This window comes from Mesoplodon densirostris, chromosome 8 (assembly GCF_025265405.1).
Source record: "Mesoplodon densirostris isolate mMesDen1 chromosome 8, mMesDen1 primary haplotype, whole genome shotgun sequence".
Lineage (NCBI taxonomy): Eukaryota > Metazoa > Chordata > Mammalia > Artiodactyla > Ziphiidae > Mesoplodon > Mesoplodon densirostris.
The window spans coordinates 794839-815516 of record NC_082668.1 but is presented as its reverse complement, the minus strand read 5'-3'; the positions used below and the strand labels follow the sequence as shown (position 1 = coordinate 815516).

Genomic DNA, 20678 nt, shown 5'->3' with positions numbered 1-20678 from the left:
GTTAGCTTTTGCTAAAACAACAGCCTTCAGACCTGGAAGCCACCCATGAACCAGAACACAAGGAGTAACCTGCGTCTTGCTGTTGTCCTCCCAGTGAACCATGAGCGTGAATTCGTGCTGCCATCCCTCTGCTCCATCAGAGGCTGCATGGTAGGGAGGAGTGAGTTCACCGCCCTCATGGGTGTCCGAAGAGCCACAGGCTTTCCTCACCGGGCAGCATCGGGCTGTGTGCTGCCCCCAGACCCGCGTTTTCACCCAGCATCCTGTGCTCGTTCACTCTCACTATCCAGCATCTAGTCCATCAGTGAACTCGCTCCGAGGGCACGTGGGCTGTGTCTGCTGTTGTCAGCAGTGCTGCTCTGTGTTCCTGTACACATCTCCTGGCACGTGTGCAGGCTCGGGATGTGTGAATGCCCAAGTGACAAGAGAATGCGAGTTGTCTTCTAAGTGGGGTATCAGTCTGGACTCCTTCCAGCAGCAGTCAAGAGGTGCAGTGAGTTGACCCACAGTCTCTCCAGACTCTGACCTTGTCAGGTTTCGCGATCCTGCCAGCAGGATGGGTGTGAAAGAGCACTGTAATGATCTGATTTGTGTCTCTCGAGAACTGGCACGGTCAGCACCTCGTCGTAGCCCCCCTCCTCCATTCCGCTGCCTGGCTTCCTCAGGCCGAGCCTGACCACTTTAGAGGCTGCCTCTTTGGTAAGGCTCGCTGTCCCACAGGGCCAGTCCTCTCGCTGCCCGTCAGTGTCTTGGCTGTTCTTGACTCTTTGTATTTCTGTAAAAGTTTACAATCAGCTTGCCAAGGTCCACAAAGTACCTGTTGGAACTTTACATGGCCAAACTTCTGAGGCCCTATATGCCTGAAAATACACTTATTAGTCCTCACATTTGAAGGACAATTTAGCTAGGTATAAAATTCGAGGTTCAAAGTTCCTCTCCCATTCAGTTCTTCAAACATTTGTCCACTGTCATCAACTGTGCTGTCACTGGGTGTCAATCTTGTTCTTGTTTCCTTCTAGAATAATCTGCTCCTTCTCTCTGGTAGCTCTTAGACTTTTCTTTCTCAAGGAAAGGACAATCCCCAGAAAGCCCCAGGCACCCCCAAGAGCACAGTTAATGCTCCTGATTTGGCATTTGCTCACCAAGCAACTCTCCAGGTCAGGGCCGCTCCTTCAAGCACCCAGGAGACACTCCTGGACTATTCCCAAGATTCCTGCCATCCTGGGAACTTGGAGTGAACGTGGAAGCTGGTCAAATTCTTCCTGTTTCCCCCAATTTCTCACCCCAGGAGGGCTTTTGGACTCTGCTGGCCTTATCCCCTTGACACCCATACAAGTGGGGGCAGAACTTAAACCTCTCTACTCTGTAATTTATCCTTCATATAGGAGGAGCCCATTGCCCCCATCCCAGGGTGCAGCCCCATCCTTGTCCCCCACCTCCATTCAAAGCAGCCTTCTCTTTGTTTTTATTTACTCGTGTGTGTGTGTGTGTGTGTGTGTGTGTGTGTGTCTGTCTGTCTGTCACGATAAACTCAGGATTCAGTGGAGACGGCTTTGTAAAATGAGGCTACAGACAGTGGCGCCCCGGTAAAACCCCCACTGCTGCATATAACTCTAGGCTTCGGGTCCCAGCTGCCCGAGCCTGGCACAAATGTCAGTCACAGTCTCTGCAGGCTGGTGTCCCAAGTAGAGAGAGTAAGGATTGCTGATGTGGGCTCACAGGTTCTAAACACCCCTGTACACTTCCATGTTCTGTAAGGTTACCATAAAATGTCTCTGAACAATTGTTATGTACAGTGTCTAAAATTCGTATGGAATTGGAAGGGACCTGGAATAGCAAAAACCATCCTAAAAAAGTAGGAAGACTCACATACCCGTTTGTCAAAACTTAGTACAGGGCTTCCCTGGTGGCACAGTGGTTGAGAGTCCGCCTGCTGATGCAGGGGACATGGGTTTGTGCCCCGGTCCGGGAGGATCCCACATGCCGCGGAGCAGCTGGGCCCGTGAGCCATGGCCGCTGAGCCTGCGCGTCCAGAGCCTGTGCTCCGCAATGGGAGAGGCCGCAACAGTGAGAGGCCCGCGTACCACAAAAAAAAAAAAAAAAAAGAAAGAAAAACAAAAACTTAGTACAAAGCAGTGGTAATCAAGTCAGTGCCAGATACTGGCACAAGGATAGACTTATAAATCAGTGGAATAGAATTAAGAGTCCAGAAATAAACCTATACATCTGTGGTCAACTGATTTCAACAGGGGTGCCAAGACCATTCAGTGGAGGAAAGAAGAGTCTTTTCAGCAAACGGTGCTGGCACAGCTGGATATCCACATACAAAAGAATGAAGTTGGACCCCCTACCTCACACCACACACAAAATTAATTAAAAATGGATCAAAGACCTAAATGTAAGAGCTAAAACTATAAAATTCTTAGAAGAAAACATGGGTAAATCTGTATTACATTGGATTTGACAAAGGATTTTTAAAAAATATTTATTTACTTAATTTTGGCTGCATCAGGTCGTAGTTGTGGCATGCGGGATCTTTTGTTGTGGCACACAGGCTTCTCTCTAGTTGTGGCGTGCAGGCTCGAGAGACCATGGGCTCAGTAGTTGCAGTGCATGGGCTTAATTGCCCTGCAGCATGTGAGATCTTAGTTCCCCAACCAGGGATCGAACCCACGTCCCCTGGAAGGCAGATTCTTAACCACTGGACCACCAGGGAAGTCCCAAAGGATTTTTAGATATGGCACCAAAAGCAAGAGCAACAAAAGGAAAAAAAAGGTTATGTTGGACTTCGTCAAAATTTAAAACTTTTTGTGCTTCAAAAGACATCATCAAGGAAGTGAAAAGACAACCCATAAAATGGGAGAAAATATTTGCAAATCATATATTTGAAAAGGGATCTGAATCTAAAATATATAAAGAACTCTTAAAGCTGAATAAGAGGAAGACAAATAACCCAATTAAGAAATAAGCAAAGAATCTGAATAGACATTTCTCCAAGGAAGATATACAAATGGCAACAAGCCCATGAGAAGATGTTTGGTATCACTAGTCATCAGGGAAATGCTAATCAAAACCACAGTGAGATGCCTCTTCACATACACCAGGATGGCTAGAATTAAAAAGTCAAGATAACCACAAGCACTGATGAGGATGTGGAGAAACTGGAACCCTCAAACACTGCTGGTGGGAATGTAGAGTCATGCAGCTGCTTCAGTTCCTCAAAGAATTAAACGTGGAGTTACCATATGACCCAGCAATTCCACTCCTAGCTACACACCCGAGAGAAATGAAAACATATGTCCACACAAGGACTTACACAAATGGTCACTGCAGCACTATTCACAATTGCTGAAAGGTGGAAACAACTGATGAATGGATGAACAAATGTGTTATATTCACACAATGGAAATTATTGGACCATAAAAAGGAATAAAATACTGATAAATGCTACAACATAGATGAACCTTGAAAACATTATGCTAAGTGAGAGAAGCCAGTCATAAAGAACACATAATCTTGATTCCATTCATATGAAAGTCCAGAATAGGGAAACCTATAGTGATAGAAAGTAGATCAGTGGTTGCTTTGAACTGGGAGTGGGGGGTGGAGGTATATGGGGTGAGAGCTAAAGGGTACTGGGTTTCTTTCTGAGGTGATAAGAACATTCTAAAATTGACCATGGGGATGGATGCACATATCTGTGGATATGCTGAAAGTCTATAAAGTGCACACTTCAAATGGCTGAACTGTATATAAAGTATATATCAATAAAGCTGTTTCCAAAACGTAATGTGCAGAACAGTGTTTTTGGTATCTCTTTTGTGTAGGAAAGTGGGGAAGGGAAATATGAATGTATATACCTATTTTCTTATATTTAAAAATAAATCAAACTAATAAAAATGATTAACTCTATAATTAAGCAAAGAACAAGAATGAAGAAGTAAAGGGAATGGAGAGGGAGGATAGGTATCTCTAAATGTACCTTTATAGATGTGACTTTAGAAATAAGAAAATGTTCTTTTAAATGACACCAAAAAAATAAGCAATGCCTAAAATTTGAAAACAAACTGAAATAAACTTATTAACCATGCCGATGGCATAACCACACAGGAAAAAAAAGCATCACTTCAAGTGATTTTTAAAACAGCATTCTAGGGACTTCCCTGGTGCTCCAGTGGGTAAGACTCCATGCTCCCAATGCAGGGGGCCCAGGTTCGATCCTTGGTTGGGGAATTAGATCCCACATGCATGCTGCAGCTAAGAAGTCTCCATGCCGCAACTAAGAAGTCCACGTGCAGCAACTAAAGATCCCATGTGCCACAACTAAAGATCCCACGTGCCGCAACTAAGACCCGGTGCAGCCAAAATAAATAAATAAAACAGCCTTCTGGCTATTAACGTCTAGTGGGATATAATCTAAGGATTAAAAGAATTGCCAAGAAATTTTAAGCTGTACTCAGTGATCTTAATGTCATTTCTGAACTATTACATGTACATTGTGGGATAAAGAAAATAATTATGTTAATGCCACAAAGATTTTCAGCATAAAGTGATACAATATAAAAATCAAAGAAGTTAAGTAAAACCCCTGATTTTATTTTTATTTAATTGTTCATTTGAACTGGAAATATTGGAATGAACTAATAATTTGTTCATTTTTATTTTTTAAATCTAATTTCCTAGTTCTGTCTCCTGAAAAGACCTGGAGCACTGACACCACAGTAACAGTGAGCACCTTGATCAGCCAGACTGTGGACTCTAGATACCATTCTCCACTAAAAGGAACCAGGGGGGGACGTCCCTGGTGGTCCAGTGGTTAAGACTCTATGCTCCCAATGCAGGGGGCCCGGGTTCGATCTCTGGTCAGGGAACTACATCCCACACGCCACAACTAAAAAAACATCCTGCATGCCGCAACTAAAGATCCTGGACACAGCAATGAAGATCCCGCGTGCCGCAACTAAGACCCAGAGCAGCCAAATAAATATTTTTTTAAATAAATAAATATAGACTGGGATCTTCAGAGAAATGGCTGATTCCAAGGCTGAAGCAGAACATGGACAAAATAAGCCCAGGACATGGGAATTCCCTGGGAGTCCAGTGGTTAGAACTCTGCCCTTTCACTGCCAAGGGCCCGGGTTCAATCCCTGGTTGGGGAACTAAGATTCCACAAACTGACTGCGTGGTGCGGCCTAAAAAAAAAAAAAAAAAAAAAAAAAAGCCTAGTACATACTTGTAAAAAAGCAAGCAGGCTTTCAAAAACAACTAGGATTGTGTCTAAAGGGCACAGGAGCCAACCTGAACGGGCTCCCACCAGCCAAAGATGGGATAATTTGAGCATGAAGAAAGCTAATGACAGCAACAGACGGAAACCCATCAAATAAATACAAGTCCACAAGGTCATAATAATGGTCAAAAAGAAGGAACAACGTATTGGTCACCTTTAGAGCTTGCTGGGGGACCAACTCACTCTGCAGGTGTACAAATAAAGGACAAGAATGGAGCATTTACCTGGCCTTGCCTGTATGGACTGTATTTTAGGGTGACCAAGGGGTGGGTGAGGTCTTCAGAGGGGACTCCCCAGCTAGTGGAGGCAGAGGGGTGACAGATGACATTAGACATGACCCTAGTGAGAGATCAGGGATCTATATGACTTCTCAAGCCATCAGGTGCAGAGCCTAAGAGAACTTTACTCTGGATTAATCAGGCTGCCAACACTGAACCAGTGATCGATCCTTACATCATGAAAACCAAATGCGGAGACATCATATGTCTCCTGGTGTAGCCAAAGGGCACACAACCACCACCTGTGAAGCCAAAGCAAAGCAAAGACCATGTGAACCTGAATCCTATTAAGCCCCTTTCTCTTACTACCAGTTAACAGGAAACATGGGGAGGGGGTGAGTTAATGCCGTAAGTCAGACCCAGAGGATGGGAATTCCACGGGACAAATGACCTCATTTCCTCAATAAATACAGAGGGGAAGAAGGTTAACTTTATAGATTAAAAGAGACTTGAGATACATCAAACTAAGGCAATGTGAATCTTTATGAATCTGAATTAGATGGGACCAACTGTAAGTGACATTTTTAAAGATGATCAGGGAAATTTGAACACGGACTGCGGTTTCTTGTGATATTAAGGAACTACTGTTAATTTTGTAATAATAGTATTGTGCTTACGTGAAAATTTCTTAAGTCTTTATGTATTAGATACTTGCTGACATATTTACAGGTCAAATGGTTTCTGTGAACTGCTTTGAAATTCTCCAACTAGAGAAAGAAAGGCAGATGGAAAGCTGGAAATAGATTAAACAAGTTGGCAAAATGTTAATAAACCTCCCCCGACGAGGCGGCTGCCGAGGAGGGGGTCAGGGGGAAGGGCTGGATTAGATGTGGAGGGGGTACTGGAAGTGGTGGCATATGCACGATTCTTATTCTTTTGTGTTTCTCAGTTTTTTAAGAGTTAAAAATGAAAACAGCTATCTTGCAAAGCTTTAAAAAAAAAAAAAAAAAGGCAGTGGACTCTAAGGGGGGAGGGACAGGTCTTCCCCTCCCAGGCAGCACCACTGACCAACCTGCCTCTAGCTCCCAGAGTGCAAAAGGCAGACAGCGGCCCAAGGGGCACAGATGCCAGCACAGAGTCCTGCACAGAGGCTGCCTGGGGCTGGGACTTGGGGACACACAGGTGGCTCGGGGACAAGCACTGGAGGATGAGGAGGGCTCTCAAGGGTTGGCCTCTGTGTTCCGAGTAGAAGAAACCCTGTGCAGCGGGGCAAAGTCAGCAGAAACGTGGGGCAGGGGGCACAGGCCAGGGCACAGGGGGGAGTCTCTCCCAAAGGCGACCAGAGTGCAGCCATGATCTAAGCAGTAAGCCGAGGCTCCTCTGCCTTGTGACGGCTCAGCACCGAGAGCCCTCCCTCTCTGCCTCGAGGTTATGGGGTGAGGGCTGAGCACACTGAGGCCAGTCTTCTCGCCTCTGCTCTCTGACCACCCCTAGGGCCCACTGGTGTTGGGGACAGCAACCTGGGAATGCTATCAGGCCTTCCCGTGGGGCCCCAAGACTAACCGCTCGTGGCTGTTCACAGATGCCCCTGGGAACTGTTCAGAAAACCCCTGTCAGAACGGAGGCACCTGTGTGCCTGGTGAGGATGCCCACAGCTGTGACTGCAGCCCAGGGTTCAAAGGCAGACACTGTGAGCTTGGTAAGTTTGGGGCCACTCCCCTTGCCTGCTGGGGTCACTGGGGCTGGGGCCTGGCCTCGAGATGCTTGTGATGGCAGGCTCTGATGGGACCACTGGCCCCAGGGTGGGTTTGCCACAAGGACCTCCAGCCATGAGGTGCCGGGACAGGGGCCTGGCCACGGTGCCCCAGACCTACAAGTGTCCAGGTAGGGAGGCTGGCAGGCAGTGAGCTGCCAGGCCTCCCACTGCCCCGAAGCACCAGGGTGAAAGGTGCTGCCCAGATAACTGGGGGGTCAGGGACAGTCACAGGGACACAGTGACAGCTGCTCCACAGGGAGAGGAGGGAGGAGGGGGCTCTTCTCGCCTGGGGACCAAACAAGGTGGTGGGAGGGAAAAGGGCCACGGGCCTGCCTCAGACTCTTCTGGGCTGAGGACGAGAGGCTCGTGGACAGAAGTTCCCACGCCAGCCACACAGCCCTGAGGCCTGCCAGACCCAGAGACTCCGACCAGCCCTGAGGGAAACCAGCCTGCAGGCTCCCAGGACCCCAACTCAGAGCAGCACCCACAGTCGCTGAGCAGCCCCGGGGACAGGGCCCCCAGCCCAGCAAGTGGCTGGGGCAGAGCCCCGGACCTACAGTGGCTGCAGGAAGAGGGCAACCGCGGCCTTGAGCTCCTTGTAAGCGACGGCCCTTTTCCTCTGTGCCAGCAGCCTGTAGAAAGGTGCCCCAGCCCTGCACACGGCTGTTCTCGGAGACAAAGTCCTTTCCGGTCTGGGAAGGAGGCGTCTGTCACCACGTGTAAGTCCCTCTCCTCCGCCTTCACCATGTCTGTAGCGTGTTCCTGACCCCGAAATGCTTCCACCCTGTCCTCACAGGCCCCTGAGGTCTAGTAGTCACAGCACGGAAAGGGCTTGCTTTGGCCACCCACCCCCTCCATGCGACAACTTAGGAAAGAGGCAAAAGGGCTGAAAAACTTGCCTAAGGCTGTGCAGCTGGGAGCAGAGCCACGTGAGGCCTGGAAGCGGGATCTCCTGCTCCTGCCCTCGGGCCCTCCTGCCCCGCGCCCTGGAGCGGCATCGGCCTCCCTTCCCTGGGTGGCAGGGCACGCGAGAGATTCCAGGAAGTGCCGCTCCTCTTCTCAGCGCAGGAGACCTCGAGTCTTGGTTCTGCCGTGAGTTCCTGACACGGCCCTGGGCAAGGCACTCATGCCTCAGTTTCCCCATCTGTACGACGGGCTGAGGAGGGAGTCTGCCGAGCCCACCTCTCAGGACCTTTCTTGCTAACACTCTGACTCCATGGGTCATACTTACAACCTGCTTCATCCACAAATACGGACGATCACCTCCCGTGGGCCAGGCGTGGTTCGAACACTCGGCACACATCAGCGAGCCGAACGGGCCAAAGTCTTGCCCTGGGAGTCCTGACGTTCTAGCTGAGGGAGACACAGTACACAAGAAGCACGAGTTTGTCCTGCGCTGTTTTAAGTGGTGGCAGGTGCTAAAGGAGGATGGAAGGAATACGCAGGGCCAGGAGAGCCAGGGCCGGGGGGCAGGCGGGGGTGGCAGCAGCATTCGGCAGGGTGTCAGGGGAAGCCTCATGGAGAAGGTGACATGACCAGACATGGGTGGGCGGAGATATCTGAGGGAAGAATGGCCCCGTCGGAGTGTACCTGTTGCCAAGGCCCTGAAATCAGGAGCCTGCCTGCCCGTCTAAGGAGCAGCAAGGCCAGCAGGGCTGGAGCCGAGTGAGTGAGGGGGAGTGGAGGGTGGGCCTTGGAGACCCTTGGAAGGACCTGTGTGTGTCCTCTGTGAAGTGGGGAGCTACTGAAGGACACTGAGCTGAAGTGACACCTGACATGTTTAAAGATCACTGGGATGGGATGTAGGACGTCAAGACAGAAGGCTTGACTTAGCCTGGACGTGAAGCCAGCGTGACACGCAGCAGGGACACACCAGAGGCACCGAGCTCACTGGGACTTGGGAATCCAGGTTTACAGGCCCCTGAATTTGGACTTTGTGGAATGGCACTCCGGAGCCCCTGCACCTGCATCTTCCAACTGTGTTAGTTACACCAGTGCCTGGGGCGACCACCAAGTACCTGACTGGGAGAGCCCTGCACTTGCCCATAGCTTTCCACCCAGTGCTTTCAACCTATTGCATCTGAAAGGGACTACCTTGTATTTAGCATTTGCGAGGGTCTTGCCATACATCCAGTCTGACATCTCTGGTTTTTATTGGAGTGTTTAGACCATTTACATGTTAATAAAATGACTGATGTGATTGGGTTTAAATCTACCACATGGTTTTCTATCTGCCCCATCTTATCTTTGTTACTTTCTCTTTTCCTGCCTACGTTTGGATTGTTTTCTAGGATTCTAGTTCACCTGTACTGTTGACTCACTGATATACTTCTTTGGTTTATTGTCTTCAGTGGCTGCTCTGGGATTTAAAATATGCATCTTCAACTGATCACAATATACCTTGAATTACAACACAACTTCAGTATCATGGAAGACATGCAACAGCAAGCTTCTACTTCCCCTTTCTATCACTGCCAGACGTTTTACTTCCACATATGCTATGAACCACACAGTGTGTTACTTTTGCTCTCAACAGACAATTATCTTTTTTTTAAATGTTGAGAGTATAAAGTCTTTTGTAGTGACTTACACGTCTACCATTTCCAGTGCTCTTCATGCCTTCGTGCAGATCTAAGATTCCATCTGGTACCATTTACCTTGCCCTAAAGAGCTCACTGTAACATTTCTTATAGGGCAGGTCTGCTGGGGATGAATTCTCTTTGCTTCTGTTTGTCTGAAAAGGCTTTTATTTCACCTTCATTTTCAAAAGACACATTTGCTGAACACAGAAGTTTTGGTTGATAATTTGGTTGATAATTTCAAATTTCAGCACTTCAAAGAGGTCATTCCTTTGTCTTCTGGCTTGCAGTTTCAGATGGGAAAACTTCAGTCACTCTTATTCTTGTTCCTCTATATGTAACATGGTCCCCATCACCTGTGGCTTGCTTTTACGTTTTCTCTTTATTACTGTTTTTTGGAAATTTTAATTATGATGTGCTTTGGTAGGTTATGTACATATGTTTTTACTCTCTGGAGTTTGTTAAGCTTCACCTCTGTGGTTTTAGCTTTCATCAAATTTGGAAAATTTTAGCCATTACTTCTTCAAACACTTTTTCTATGTATCCATTTCTCTCCTTCTTCTGGGACTCCAATTAAGCACGTATTAGACTGATATTGTCCCACAGGTCACTGAGGCTCTTTTCCTTTTTTTCACTCCTTTTTCTCTTTACTTTGTTTTGGATAGATTCTATTGCTATGCCTTCAATTTCACTGATCTTTTCTTCTGCAGTGTCTAAACCATTAATCCCATTCAGCAAAATTTTCATTTCAGATATTGTGGTTTTTTGTTTGTTTTGTTTTGGCTGTGTTGGGTCTTCGTTGTTGCACACAGGCTATCTCTAGTTGCAGTGAGCGGGGCTACTCTTTGTTGTGGTGCACGGGCTTCTCACTGCGGTGGCTTCTCTTGTCACGGAGCACGGGCTCTAGGCGTGAGGGCTTCAGTAATTGTGGCACATGGGCTCAGTAGTTGTGGCTCGTGGGCTCTAGAGCACAGGCTCAGTAGCTGTGGCACATGGGCTTAGCTGCTCCACAGCATGTAGGACCTTCCCAGACCAGGGATTGAACCTGTGTCCCCTGCATTGGCAGGCAGATTCTTAACCACTGCGCCACCAGGGAAGTCCCAGATATTGTGTTTTATCATCTCCAGAAGTTCCATCTAGTTCTTTGAGCCTCCACTTCTCTCATTATGTTTATATTTTCCATTACATCACTGAACGTGTACAGCAAATTTATAACAGATGTCTGCTATTTCAGTCATTGCTCTCATTTCTGGGTGTTTTTCTATTCAATTTTTTTTCCTGTTGATGGGTCACATTTTCTTGACTCTTTGTATGACTGATACTCTTGTAATTTTTTTGTTGGGATGTTAGACATTATAAACTTTATGGTACAGACTGTTGGAATTTTCTTTTTGGCATTCTTTTCAAGAACGTTTGTTTTTGTTTAATTTTTGTTTTTAATTTTTTTATTGAAGTGAAGTTGATTTACAATATTGCATTAGTTCCACGTGCACAGCATAGTGATTCAGTTTTTTGGTTTTTGGTTTGGTTTTTTGTTTTGCAGATTATATTCCACTACAGGTTATTACAAGATATTGGGTATAATTTCCTGTACTATACAGTAAATCCCTGTTGCTTATCTATTTTATGTATAGTAGTTTGTATCTGTTAATCCCATACTCCTAATTTATGCCTCCCCCTGCCACCTCTCCCCTTTGGTAACCGTAAGTTTTCTGTCTGTGAGTCTGTTTCTGTTTGGTATGTAGATCCATTTGTATTATTTTTTAGATTCCACATACAAATGATATCATATAGTATTTGTCTTTCTCTCACACTTCACTAAGCATAATATTCCCTAGGTCCATCCATGTTGCTGCAAATGGGAATATTTCATTCTTTTTTATGGCTGAGTAATATTCCATTGTATATATATGTACCACAACCTCTTAAGCCAGTCATCTGTCGATGGGCATTTGGGTTGTTTCCAAGTCTTGGCTATTATAAATAGTGCTGCTATGAACATTGGGGTGCATGTATCTTTTTGAATTATGTTTTCCTTTTTTCCGGATATATACCCAGGAGTGGGATTGCTAGATCACATGGTAACTATTTTTAGTATTTTAAGGAACCTCCATACTGTTCTCCAAAGTGGCTGCACCAATTTACATTCCCACCAACAGTGTATGAAGGTTCCCTTTTTTCCAAACCCTCTCCAGCACTTATTATTTGTAGACTTTTTGATGATAGCAATTCTGATTGGTGTGAGGTGATACCTCATTGTGGTTCTGATTTGCATTTCTCTAATAATTAGTGATGTTGAGCATGTTTTCATGTGCCTGTTAGCCATCCGTATGTCCTCTTTGGGAAAGTGTTTATGTCTTCTGCCCATTTTTAGATTGGGTTGTTTGTCTTTTTGTTGTTGAGTTGTATGAGCTGTTTGTATGTTTTGGAAATTAAGCCCTTGTTGGTCACATTGTTTGCAAATGTTTTCTCCCATTCCGTAGGTTGTCTTTTTGTTTTGTTGATAGTTTCCTTGGCTGTGCAAAAACTTTTAAGTTTGACTAGGTCCCATTTGTTTATTTTTGCTTTTATTTCTTTTGCCTTGGGAGACTAAGAAAATACTGCTACAATTTATGTGAAAGATCGTTTTGCCTATGTCCTCTTCTAGGGGTTTTACGGTGCCCCATCTTACGTTTAGGTTTAGACCTTTCTGAGTTTATTTTTGTATGTAGTGTGAGGGAATGTTCTAATTTCACTGATTTACATGTAACTGTCCAGCTTTCCCAACACCACTTGTTAAAGAGACTGTCTTTTCGCCATTGTATATTCTTGCCTCCTTTTTCATAGACTAACTGACCATAGGTGTATGGGTTTATTTCTGGGCTGTCTATTCTGTTCCATTGATCTACATGTCTGTTTTTGTGCCAATACTACACTGTTTTGATTACCATAGTTTTGTAGTACAGTTTGAAGTCTGGAAAGGTTATACCTCCAGCTTTGTTCATTTTTCTCAGGACTGCTTGGCAATTTGTGGTCTTTGTGGTTCCATATAAACTTCAGGACTATTTGTTCTAGTTCTGTGACAAATGTCATAGCTGTGTTGATAAGGATTGCATTAAATCTGTAGATTGCTTTAGTATAGCCATTTTAATATTAATTCTTCCAATCCAAGAGCACGGGATATCTTTCCATGTCTTTGAATCATCTTCAGTTCCCTTAATCAATGTTTTAGTTTTCAGCATATAGGTATTTCACCTCCTTGGTTAAGTTTATTCCTAGGGCTTTTTTAAAACGTGATTTTAAGCAGGATTTTTTTTTTTTACTTTCTTTCTGATATTTCATTATTAGTGTAAAGAAGTGCAACAGATTTCTGTATATTAATCTTGCATCCTGGTACCTTGCTGAATTTATTTACTAGTTCTAACAGTTTTTGTGTGGCAACTTCAGTGTTCTCTATATAGAGTATCATGCTATCTGCAAATAGTGACAGTTTTACCTCTTCCATTCCAATTTAAATACCTTTTACTTCTTTTTCTTATCTGATTGCTGTGCCTAGGATTTCCAATACTACATTGAATAGAAGTGGTGAAAGTGGGCATCCTTGTCCTGTTCCTTTGTTTTACTTTTGGGTTTTGTTTTTTTGCAAGGCAGTTTAGATGGATCCTTTTGAGGCCTGTTTTAGGGTGGCTTTAGCATAGCCTTTATTCTGGGGTTAATTCTGCCCCACTTTTAAGGCAAGGCCTTTCTTTCTCCTTTCTGGGGTTTCTATTTCTCTGGAACAGCCTACTATTAACCAAGATCTCTCCACTCTGGCTCTGGGAACTGTCCAGCTCCTCAGTAGTTCCTCGTTGCCCATCTTTATTCACCCTATGCAGCACACATAGCTTAATTTTCAAGAGGACCATCCCCTCCAGATTTCTGGAGCTCTTCCTCTGCATAGCTCCCTCCTCTCTGTACTCTGACCCACAAATTTCAGCTTCCTCTGCCTCCCCAACTCCAATCTCTGTTTTGCCCATTCAGTGTAACCACTGCTTGGATTCTCCCTAACCCACAACACAGTCCAAAAAGTGCCTCCAGGCTGAATTCCAGGACCATCACAGAGCTCATCTCGTTCCCCTTCTCTCTGGGTCACCGTCTTGCACTGTCTTTTTTCTAACATCTGAAAAGACTTACTTCCTGGATCTTGTCCAGTTCTCCAGTTGTTCACATGTGGAAGTTAATTCTAGATCCTCTTACTGCCTGATGGCTGGCAATGGAAGTCTTAGCTAAGGCTTTAGACCCTAAGGACTCTCCTAAGACTGAGCTCATGAGTTAGAGTTTTACCCACTGAACTCCCTAGATCTCTTTCAAACAGCTCTGATGTTTAAAAAGCTTTACCAAGAGTCAAACACTTTCTCATTCGTTATTCTCCATAAACATGTGACAGAGGCAGTATAAGCAATTCCCATCTCATACGAAACGGAGGCTTCAGTTCCAGAGACGTGCTCAGAGTACACTAGTTAATAAGTGGGAGGCAGGGCTAGGAGTCAGGTCTCCTGTTCCACACCGCCCGCATCTAATGCCTGCATCTCCAAGGCTTCTCAAACTTCTCCATCAACTGCCCATAAGAGTGCAGTCACATTGTCTCAAGGCTTTGGAGCCAAGTAGCCTGTCTCAAGCAAGACATGTCTTTGAAATAGCACATTTAAAAAAATATATTTATTTACTTACTTTTTGGCTGCGTTGGGTCTTAGTTGGGGCACTCGGGATCTTTCGTTGTGTGCGTGGGCTCTTCATTGCAGTGCATAGGCTTTTTTCCAGTTGTGATGCATGGGCTCATTCATTACTTGTGGCACGCGGGCTCGCCAGTTGTGGCGCGCGGGCTCCAGAGTGCATGGGCTCTGTAGTTGCAGCACGCGGGCTTAGTTGCCCTGCGGCATGTGGGATCTTAGTTCCCTGACCAGGGATCGAACCGGCATCCCCTGTGTTGCAAGGTGGATTCTTAACCACTGAACCACCAGGGAAGTCCCAGCACACTTTATCTCTTACTATATATCACTTTGTCAACACTCATCATAATGTACACTTAAAATGAGTGTATCTTATTTTATGTAAATCATACCTTGATAAAGTCATTTTTAAAAATTACATGATTTTTATGTTGGACATTTTAATACATCCACAGGAGGTAAAGTTTTATCAGGAAAATAATAGCCTTTCCTCAGACACCTGTACAGTTACCTGTAGGTTCGTGTAGCCTAGGTGAAGGGGCTGGGCAACATTCTGCTCAGTTTCCAGCTTCACAGAGCTTTCTTGTGATGCAGGTATAAAAGAGTCTACAAAGTGCATCCAGACACCTGTTTCAAAGAGAGCTGTGAGAGCACACGCGCCAGGACCCCAGACAGGTGCGTCCCATGGAGGAGGCCCGTGCTGTGCCCTGCAGGTGGCCACAGGGTAACAGGGCCAGGGTGGCCCTGGTGACTGGGGCTGTGGGATGCCACAGGGCCATGGCTGAGCCAGGTTGCCAAGACGTGCAGTCTGGCTATGCTAAGGAACTGTGTGCCCAATGTGTACATGTGAGCACACACAGATGGGTATAGCTGGGCCTGGTGGATGCTGGTAGGGGTCACAGAGTGGCTGCTGGGGAGGTTACATGGTGGGTGCTAGGAAGGTCACAGGGCAGGTGCTGGAGGGAGGTTGAGTGGTGGTGCTGGGCAGGGGGGTCACTCTGGTTATGCACGTTCACACAGCATCTGGCACTAGTATTGGGAAGTGTTACTGACAGGTCCAATTATATAAATACAGTAAATCTCTATTTACTTTTTATTCACTCTCTCCCAGGTTCTTTCCCCAAAGGGTTCAAGGTAGTCACAGAATTATTATATAATGCACTGCCAGAGTACAGACAGCAGAGTCCAAACCTCAGTCACATTCTCCATAGACCAGTCACCACATGCACTGGGTCTTGCGTTTTTGAGTCAAGGAAAAACCCACCCTGCTGCCTTACCCGAGCGCATCACCTGTCTCCCATCACCCATCCTCCGCACCCCCTTTCACTCTCCATAACTCACACCCAGCCAGGCAGCCTTCCTCATCACTCCACGACTCCCACCCCAAGCCAGGTGGGCACACACAGACTCAAACGCTCATCTCTGTGTCAGCGTCTCACTACCACGCTCCCCAAACTGGAACACATGTGACCTACAGACAAGACAGGATCACAGCAGGCAGCCTGGGCCGAGGAAGCTGCAGAGTTACAGGGACACAGTTTTCTTTTTAATAAACCACATTTCTCTAATTATTTCAGGAAACAAAGTAACAGTCCTACACTGAAGAAATCTTAAGGTACGTTCCCACAGCCAGCAGAGCTGCTGGGAAGTCTGAGGGACATCCCCCCAGCACTCGGCCCTCGGGAGGGCTGCCGTCTCCTTGTGGAGCTCTGAGAAGAAAGCTCAGTGTGTGCTCTGTGTCATAAACTCAGACCAGAAGGTTTCAGAACTTCCTAAGGGGGTTAAAATGGGTGAGAAAAGTAATACTTAAGGAAGGGCTCCCAATAGACATAAACTTGGTCTGAAACATCGAATCCCACTCTATCTCAATGGGCAGACAAACCCCTTCCCCAGTCATCAGCAATGGCAATGGAGGGGGCGGGTGAGCTCTTAGAGAGGCCGAAGACCACCTGCACCCAGAGGGAGGTGGGACTGACAGGGGCTGCTGGGAGGGCAGGCGAGGGGGGACAGTGGGAGGGGCCTGGGATGCCAGAAGGCAGAGAATTCTAGGAGTGCTTTCCAGACCCTGTAAATAGCAGTCCATTGAGAAAGGGTGTGCGGCCTTGATCACATAACTTTGGGTAAGTCCTGAGACTCTCTCACTAGGAGAGTGCCAATGAACACAGGCATCCTAAGCATTCAGAAACCCTGAAATGAAAGAAACTTTCTAACGCTATTCTTGTTTAATCCAGCATTTCCCAACCTCTTGTGGCAAGTCAGCCCCATGTGACTCCCACCCCCTCACATGCACACTCTGTGGAAACCTTCATGATAATTTGGAAGATACTAGGCTAAGCCACAGAGACCCATCCACAGCCCGACACAATTTCTTATCAACATGACGCACTGGGAATGAAAGAGGTATTCTGGCTGACCCAGGACAGCTCACCACTCGAGCTCCATAAAGGAGCCTAGAAGCCCATCTTCCTGGTGGTGTAGGAGAGGAGTGAGACTCCTGGGTACCAAGCAGCTTCACAAACAGGCTACATTTTTTTATATGGCTGAGGAGATGAAGAAGAAATGTTACTCAGAGACCTTTATAAACAACCAGAAGCAAAAGAGCTTCGCAGGTATAGGCTGACACTAAAGCAGAATGTTCACCAACCAAGCAGGGAAAGCAGAGGCTGGGACCCAAAGGTTGGGCAGCAGCACGTGAGCGAGAATGTGTGACCTCAGGCAGGTGTTCAGTTCCCATTAAAAGTCTCTGCGTTCAGGTCCCACCTACTCAAAGGCATCACTCCCCCCCCACCCCCACGTACCCAAAACATGCACTCCAAGGCTTGCAAGCATTTCACCACCCACAGATATAACTGGGGTGTGAAACATTTATATTGCAATAAGTCATCTGAAAGATTTTATATATATATATATATATATATATATTTTTTTTTTTTTTTGCGGTTCGCGGGCCTCTCACTGCTGTGGCCTCTCCTGTTGTGGAGCACAGGCTCTGGACGCGCAGGCTCAGCGGCCATGGCTCACGGGCCTGGCCGCTCTGTGGCACGTGGGATCTTCCCAGAATGGGGCACGATCCCGTGTCCCCTGCATCGGCAGGTAGACTCTCAACCACTGCACCACCAGGGAAGCCCAATATATATTTTTTTAAACTCATTCAATGAATCCATTTCTATAAAAACACATCAGAAACCCTCAACTGTTAAATTATCAAATACTGGCTTTTAGGATACCCATTCTTCAGACAATGGAGAAAACACAAGCAGGAAACATTCACACACACACACACACACACACGAACAAAGTGCAAGAATTCATTTCAGTCGAGAGAGACCAGGGACAGCCCATGCCTTCAGAGAAAAGATCCAAGGCGTCACCAAATGAAGGGGGTTGCAGCCTGCAGATTTCAAATTTAAGCTGCAATGCTGCCCACATGTCTCCACCACTGGGGGGTATAGTCAGTCCTCCACGAGCCTGCCCCCCAGCACCCACTGCCACGTCACAGGGTACAAACTTCACAGTTCTGATGTGGCAAGCTCTTCAGGTACTCCGGGGGCAGCAACCTGGGAGCCGCCACTGTAAAGAGGAATGGGTACCACCATCATCCTCCTCACGACCCGGTCTGTTTTCTCTTCTAAGGATCAGGATGCTCTTGTTATGCTCCATCAACCTCACGAATTTCTAAAGCCCAGGAAGACGAGGTCTAAAATTGGATTGAAAACAAGGTCCTGGCTGGAGTTGGTGCCCTGAGCGGCTTCTCTCCTCTGGCCTCTGGAAGACAGCCAGGCCAGGCAAGCACCAGCCACCTCCTTGCCCAGCCACAACCAGGGAGACCTCCGGGACAGAACCCACATCTGACATAGCCCAAGCTGCGGTCTTCTAGGGGGCAGTCTGTGCCACAGTGAATGCGCACCCACGGCGCACACGTTAGCCCTGGATGGCAAGGCTATCCACCAGGAATGCTTTTGCAACCTTCAGAAACCAGTTCTCAGATTCCGAAGTCAGAGAAAGAATTCTCCCTTTGAGAGCTAGCAACAAAATTGAGGAAATGCTCTCAACAGCATCTAAAGCAGAGACGGTGGGGCTGGGAGGAAGGGGCAGAGATGAGGCCACACTGGAAGTGCTTCGCCCAGCTCTCCTCTGCCAGCAGATTATTTATGCTGACCATTTGCAGGCTAGTGCTCCATCATACGGACCAGCTGACTTTGAGAGAGAAAATGCTAACACTAAGATGGAGTTTAGACACTTTTACCTACAACCTTTTCTGTAAAGGTCAGACAGTATTCTTGGCTTTGAGGACCCTACGGTCTCTGTGGCAATGACTCAGCTCTGCAGTTGTAGCACAAATGCAGCCAACAGACATGTGACTGACCAGGTGTGGCTGGGTTCCAATAAAACTTTATTTACAAAAACAGGCAGGGCCGAGTTGGCCCACGCACCACACTGGGTTAACCCCTGGTCTTTGAGGTCATAGGCTTTGGCCTATCCCCTGGATGACAAGTCCCACCAAGGCACCAAAGACCTCAAGGGTTTCATGGAAACCTCAAGGGTTTCAAATCCCACTTGGAAGGCCAAGGCAGCACTTCTACCAAGTACAGCAAGGGCTCCTCCCACAAGCCTGAATGTGATGCTGGTTAAGGTTTCTCTTAGTCCAGGACTCAAGTAACGCTGTGTGGGGCTATCAGGTAGTAAGCACCGTGTTCCACACACTCCTCCTTCACACACAGATCGCCACGCCATCCTGCCACCCCTGCTCTCTAGCACGCTTCTAAGCAGCACTCGCTTCTCCCTGCAAATGAGCTGAAAACCAAACAAGCCTACCCCACCTCTAGTGTGCTGAACATTTTAGCAGCTGACCCAAACTGGAACTCAAGCCCCCGTGCATCTTCCACTGATTCTGCCCCGAGTCGGCATCACAGCCACAGAAAGGGGCTCTTCCTTTCATCTTTCATAAAAAAAATTTTTTTACAGAGTTATATTTTAGGCTTTTTATTTTTATTAAAGTTTTGTGTGCATATGTCTGTGTATTATGCATTCTGTCATTTTCAGCAAGGAGGAACAGTCATTTCGAGAAGTCTCTACTGTACTCCAGAAGGTCCCCAGTCTCCAAGGCCCACCTGGAGAAGATGGCTGAGTGCAGTCCAGGGGCTCTGACACTGGGAGAATCGAGAGAAAACCACATACATAAACATGTACTGCTGACCTGTGCTGTGGCACTGGGACCTGTCACTGTGCATCTGTGTAAGCTACGGCGTCACGAGCAAACAGCAAGATCAAGTGATATCACTGGAAAGAAGACGAAACCCTCTACTGCCATGTTAATAACCTCAAGCCCCTCAGCCACGAGGCAAATGTAACGTGGTCCAGTCTTTAGCTTAGAAGCCCTTGTTTCTACAAGAAACAGTCTACTGAATCCTGAGCTTGGTGCTGTGTTTTCTTATGATTAACCCATTTTGGTGTTTTATAAGTTAAACATCTGGTAAAAGACTTCCTGATGCTAAAGGAATTATAATTCATCCTTGAAACATTACAAATGAGCCACTGCTTTTTTCCACACGGCTCCTTCTTAAAACTCTAACGTCTTCCTTGGAGACACTCAAGGTCCACCCCAAAAAAGGAATCAAAAAATTGCCAGGGGCATACACGTTTCTGTGTCGAAATGAAAGGAGCAATCCTGAGTTGCCGAGTTAGCCTTGTGCTAATCAAAACTTGGATCAACTAACCACGTAATCGAGCTTAGATTTAAGATTCTGTTAGTCCCGACTGGGGAGCACAAGAGCAACACCCTAGGTTCAAGGGATGGTGCCGGCCACCCAGAGGCCACAAAACACAAGAGTAAATGAAAAATGAAATCTCTTTATGTTCAAATAATTCTGCCCATGGCTAAGACAGTAAAGACAAAACTTCCCTCTTCCCCTTGCACAAGGACACGGGTGCAAATGAGGAAAGCTACGTGGCACCCTGCTGCTCACCCACCAGCCACACCAACAGGCAAGGGCTCCACCCGCTGTCAGCCAACCTCCAGCACCTTCCCTGGGCTGGAACTCCTGCCACTGGCCAACGACTGCCACCGATGTTGGACTCCCGTGTGGAGGGACTCACTGAGCTACTGTTCTTTTGCAAAAAAATGTCTTTCTCTTTGCAGTCAGGCTCGAA

The 20678-nt window shown here is 46.7% G+C and overlaps 1 protein-coding gene across 1 annotated transcript in view; it reads left to right on the top strand.

Moving 5' to 3' along the window:
• Positions 1-16142, top strand: part of SNED1 (sushi, nidogen and EGF like domains 1) — an 87055-nt gene extending 70913 nt beyond the window's left edge. Inside the window, exons 28-31 of the mRNA XM_060106418.1 lie at positions 7088-7204; positions 7893-7980; positions 15123-15203; positions 16106-16142. Of these exons, the coding sequence (XP_059962401.1) occupies positions 7088-7204; positions 7893-7980; positions 15123-15203; positions 16106-16142 (323 nt within the window). The remainder of the gene's footprint in view (positions 1-7087; positions 7205-7892; positions 7981-15122; positions 15204-16105) is intronic.
• The last annotated feature ends 4536 nt before the right edge of the window (positions 16143-20678 follow it).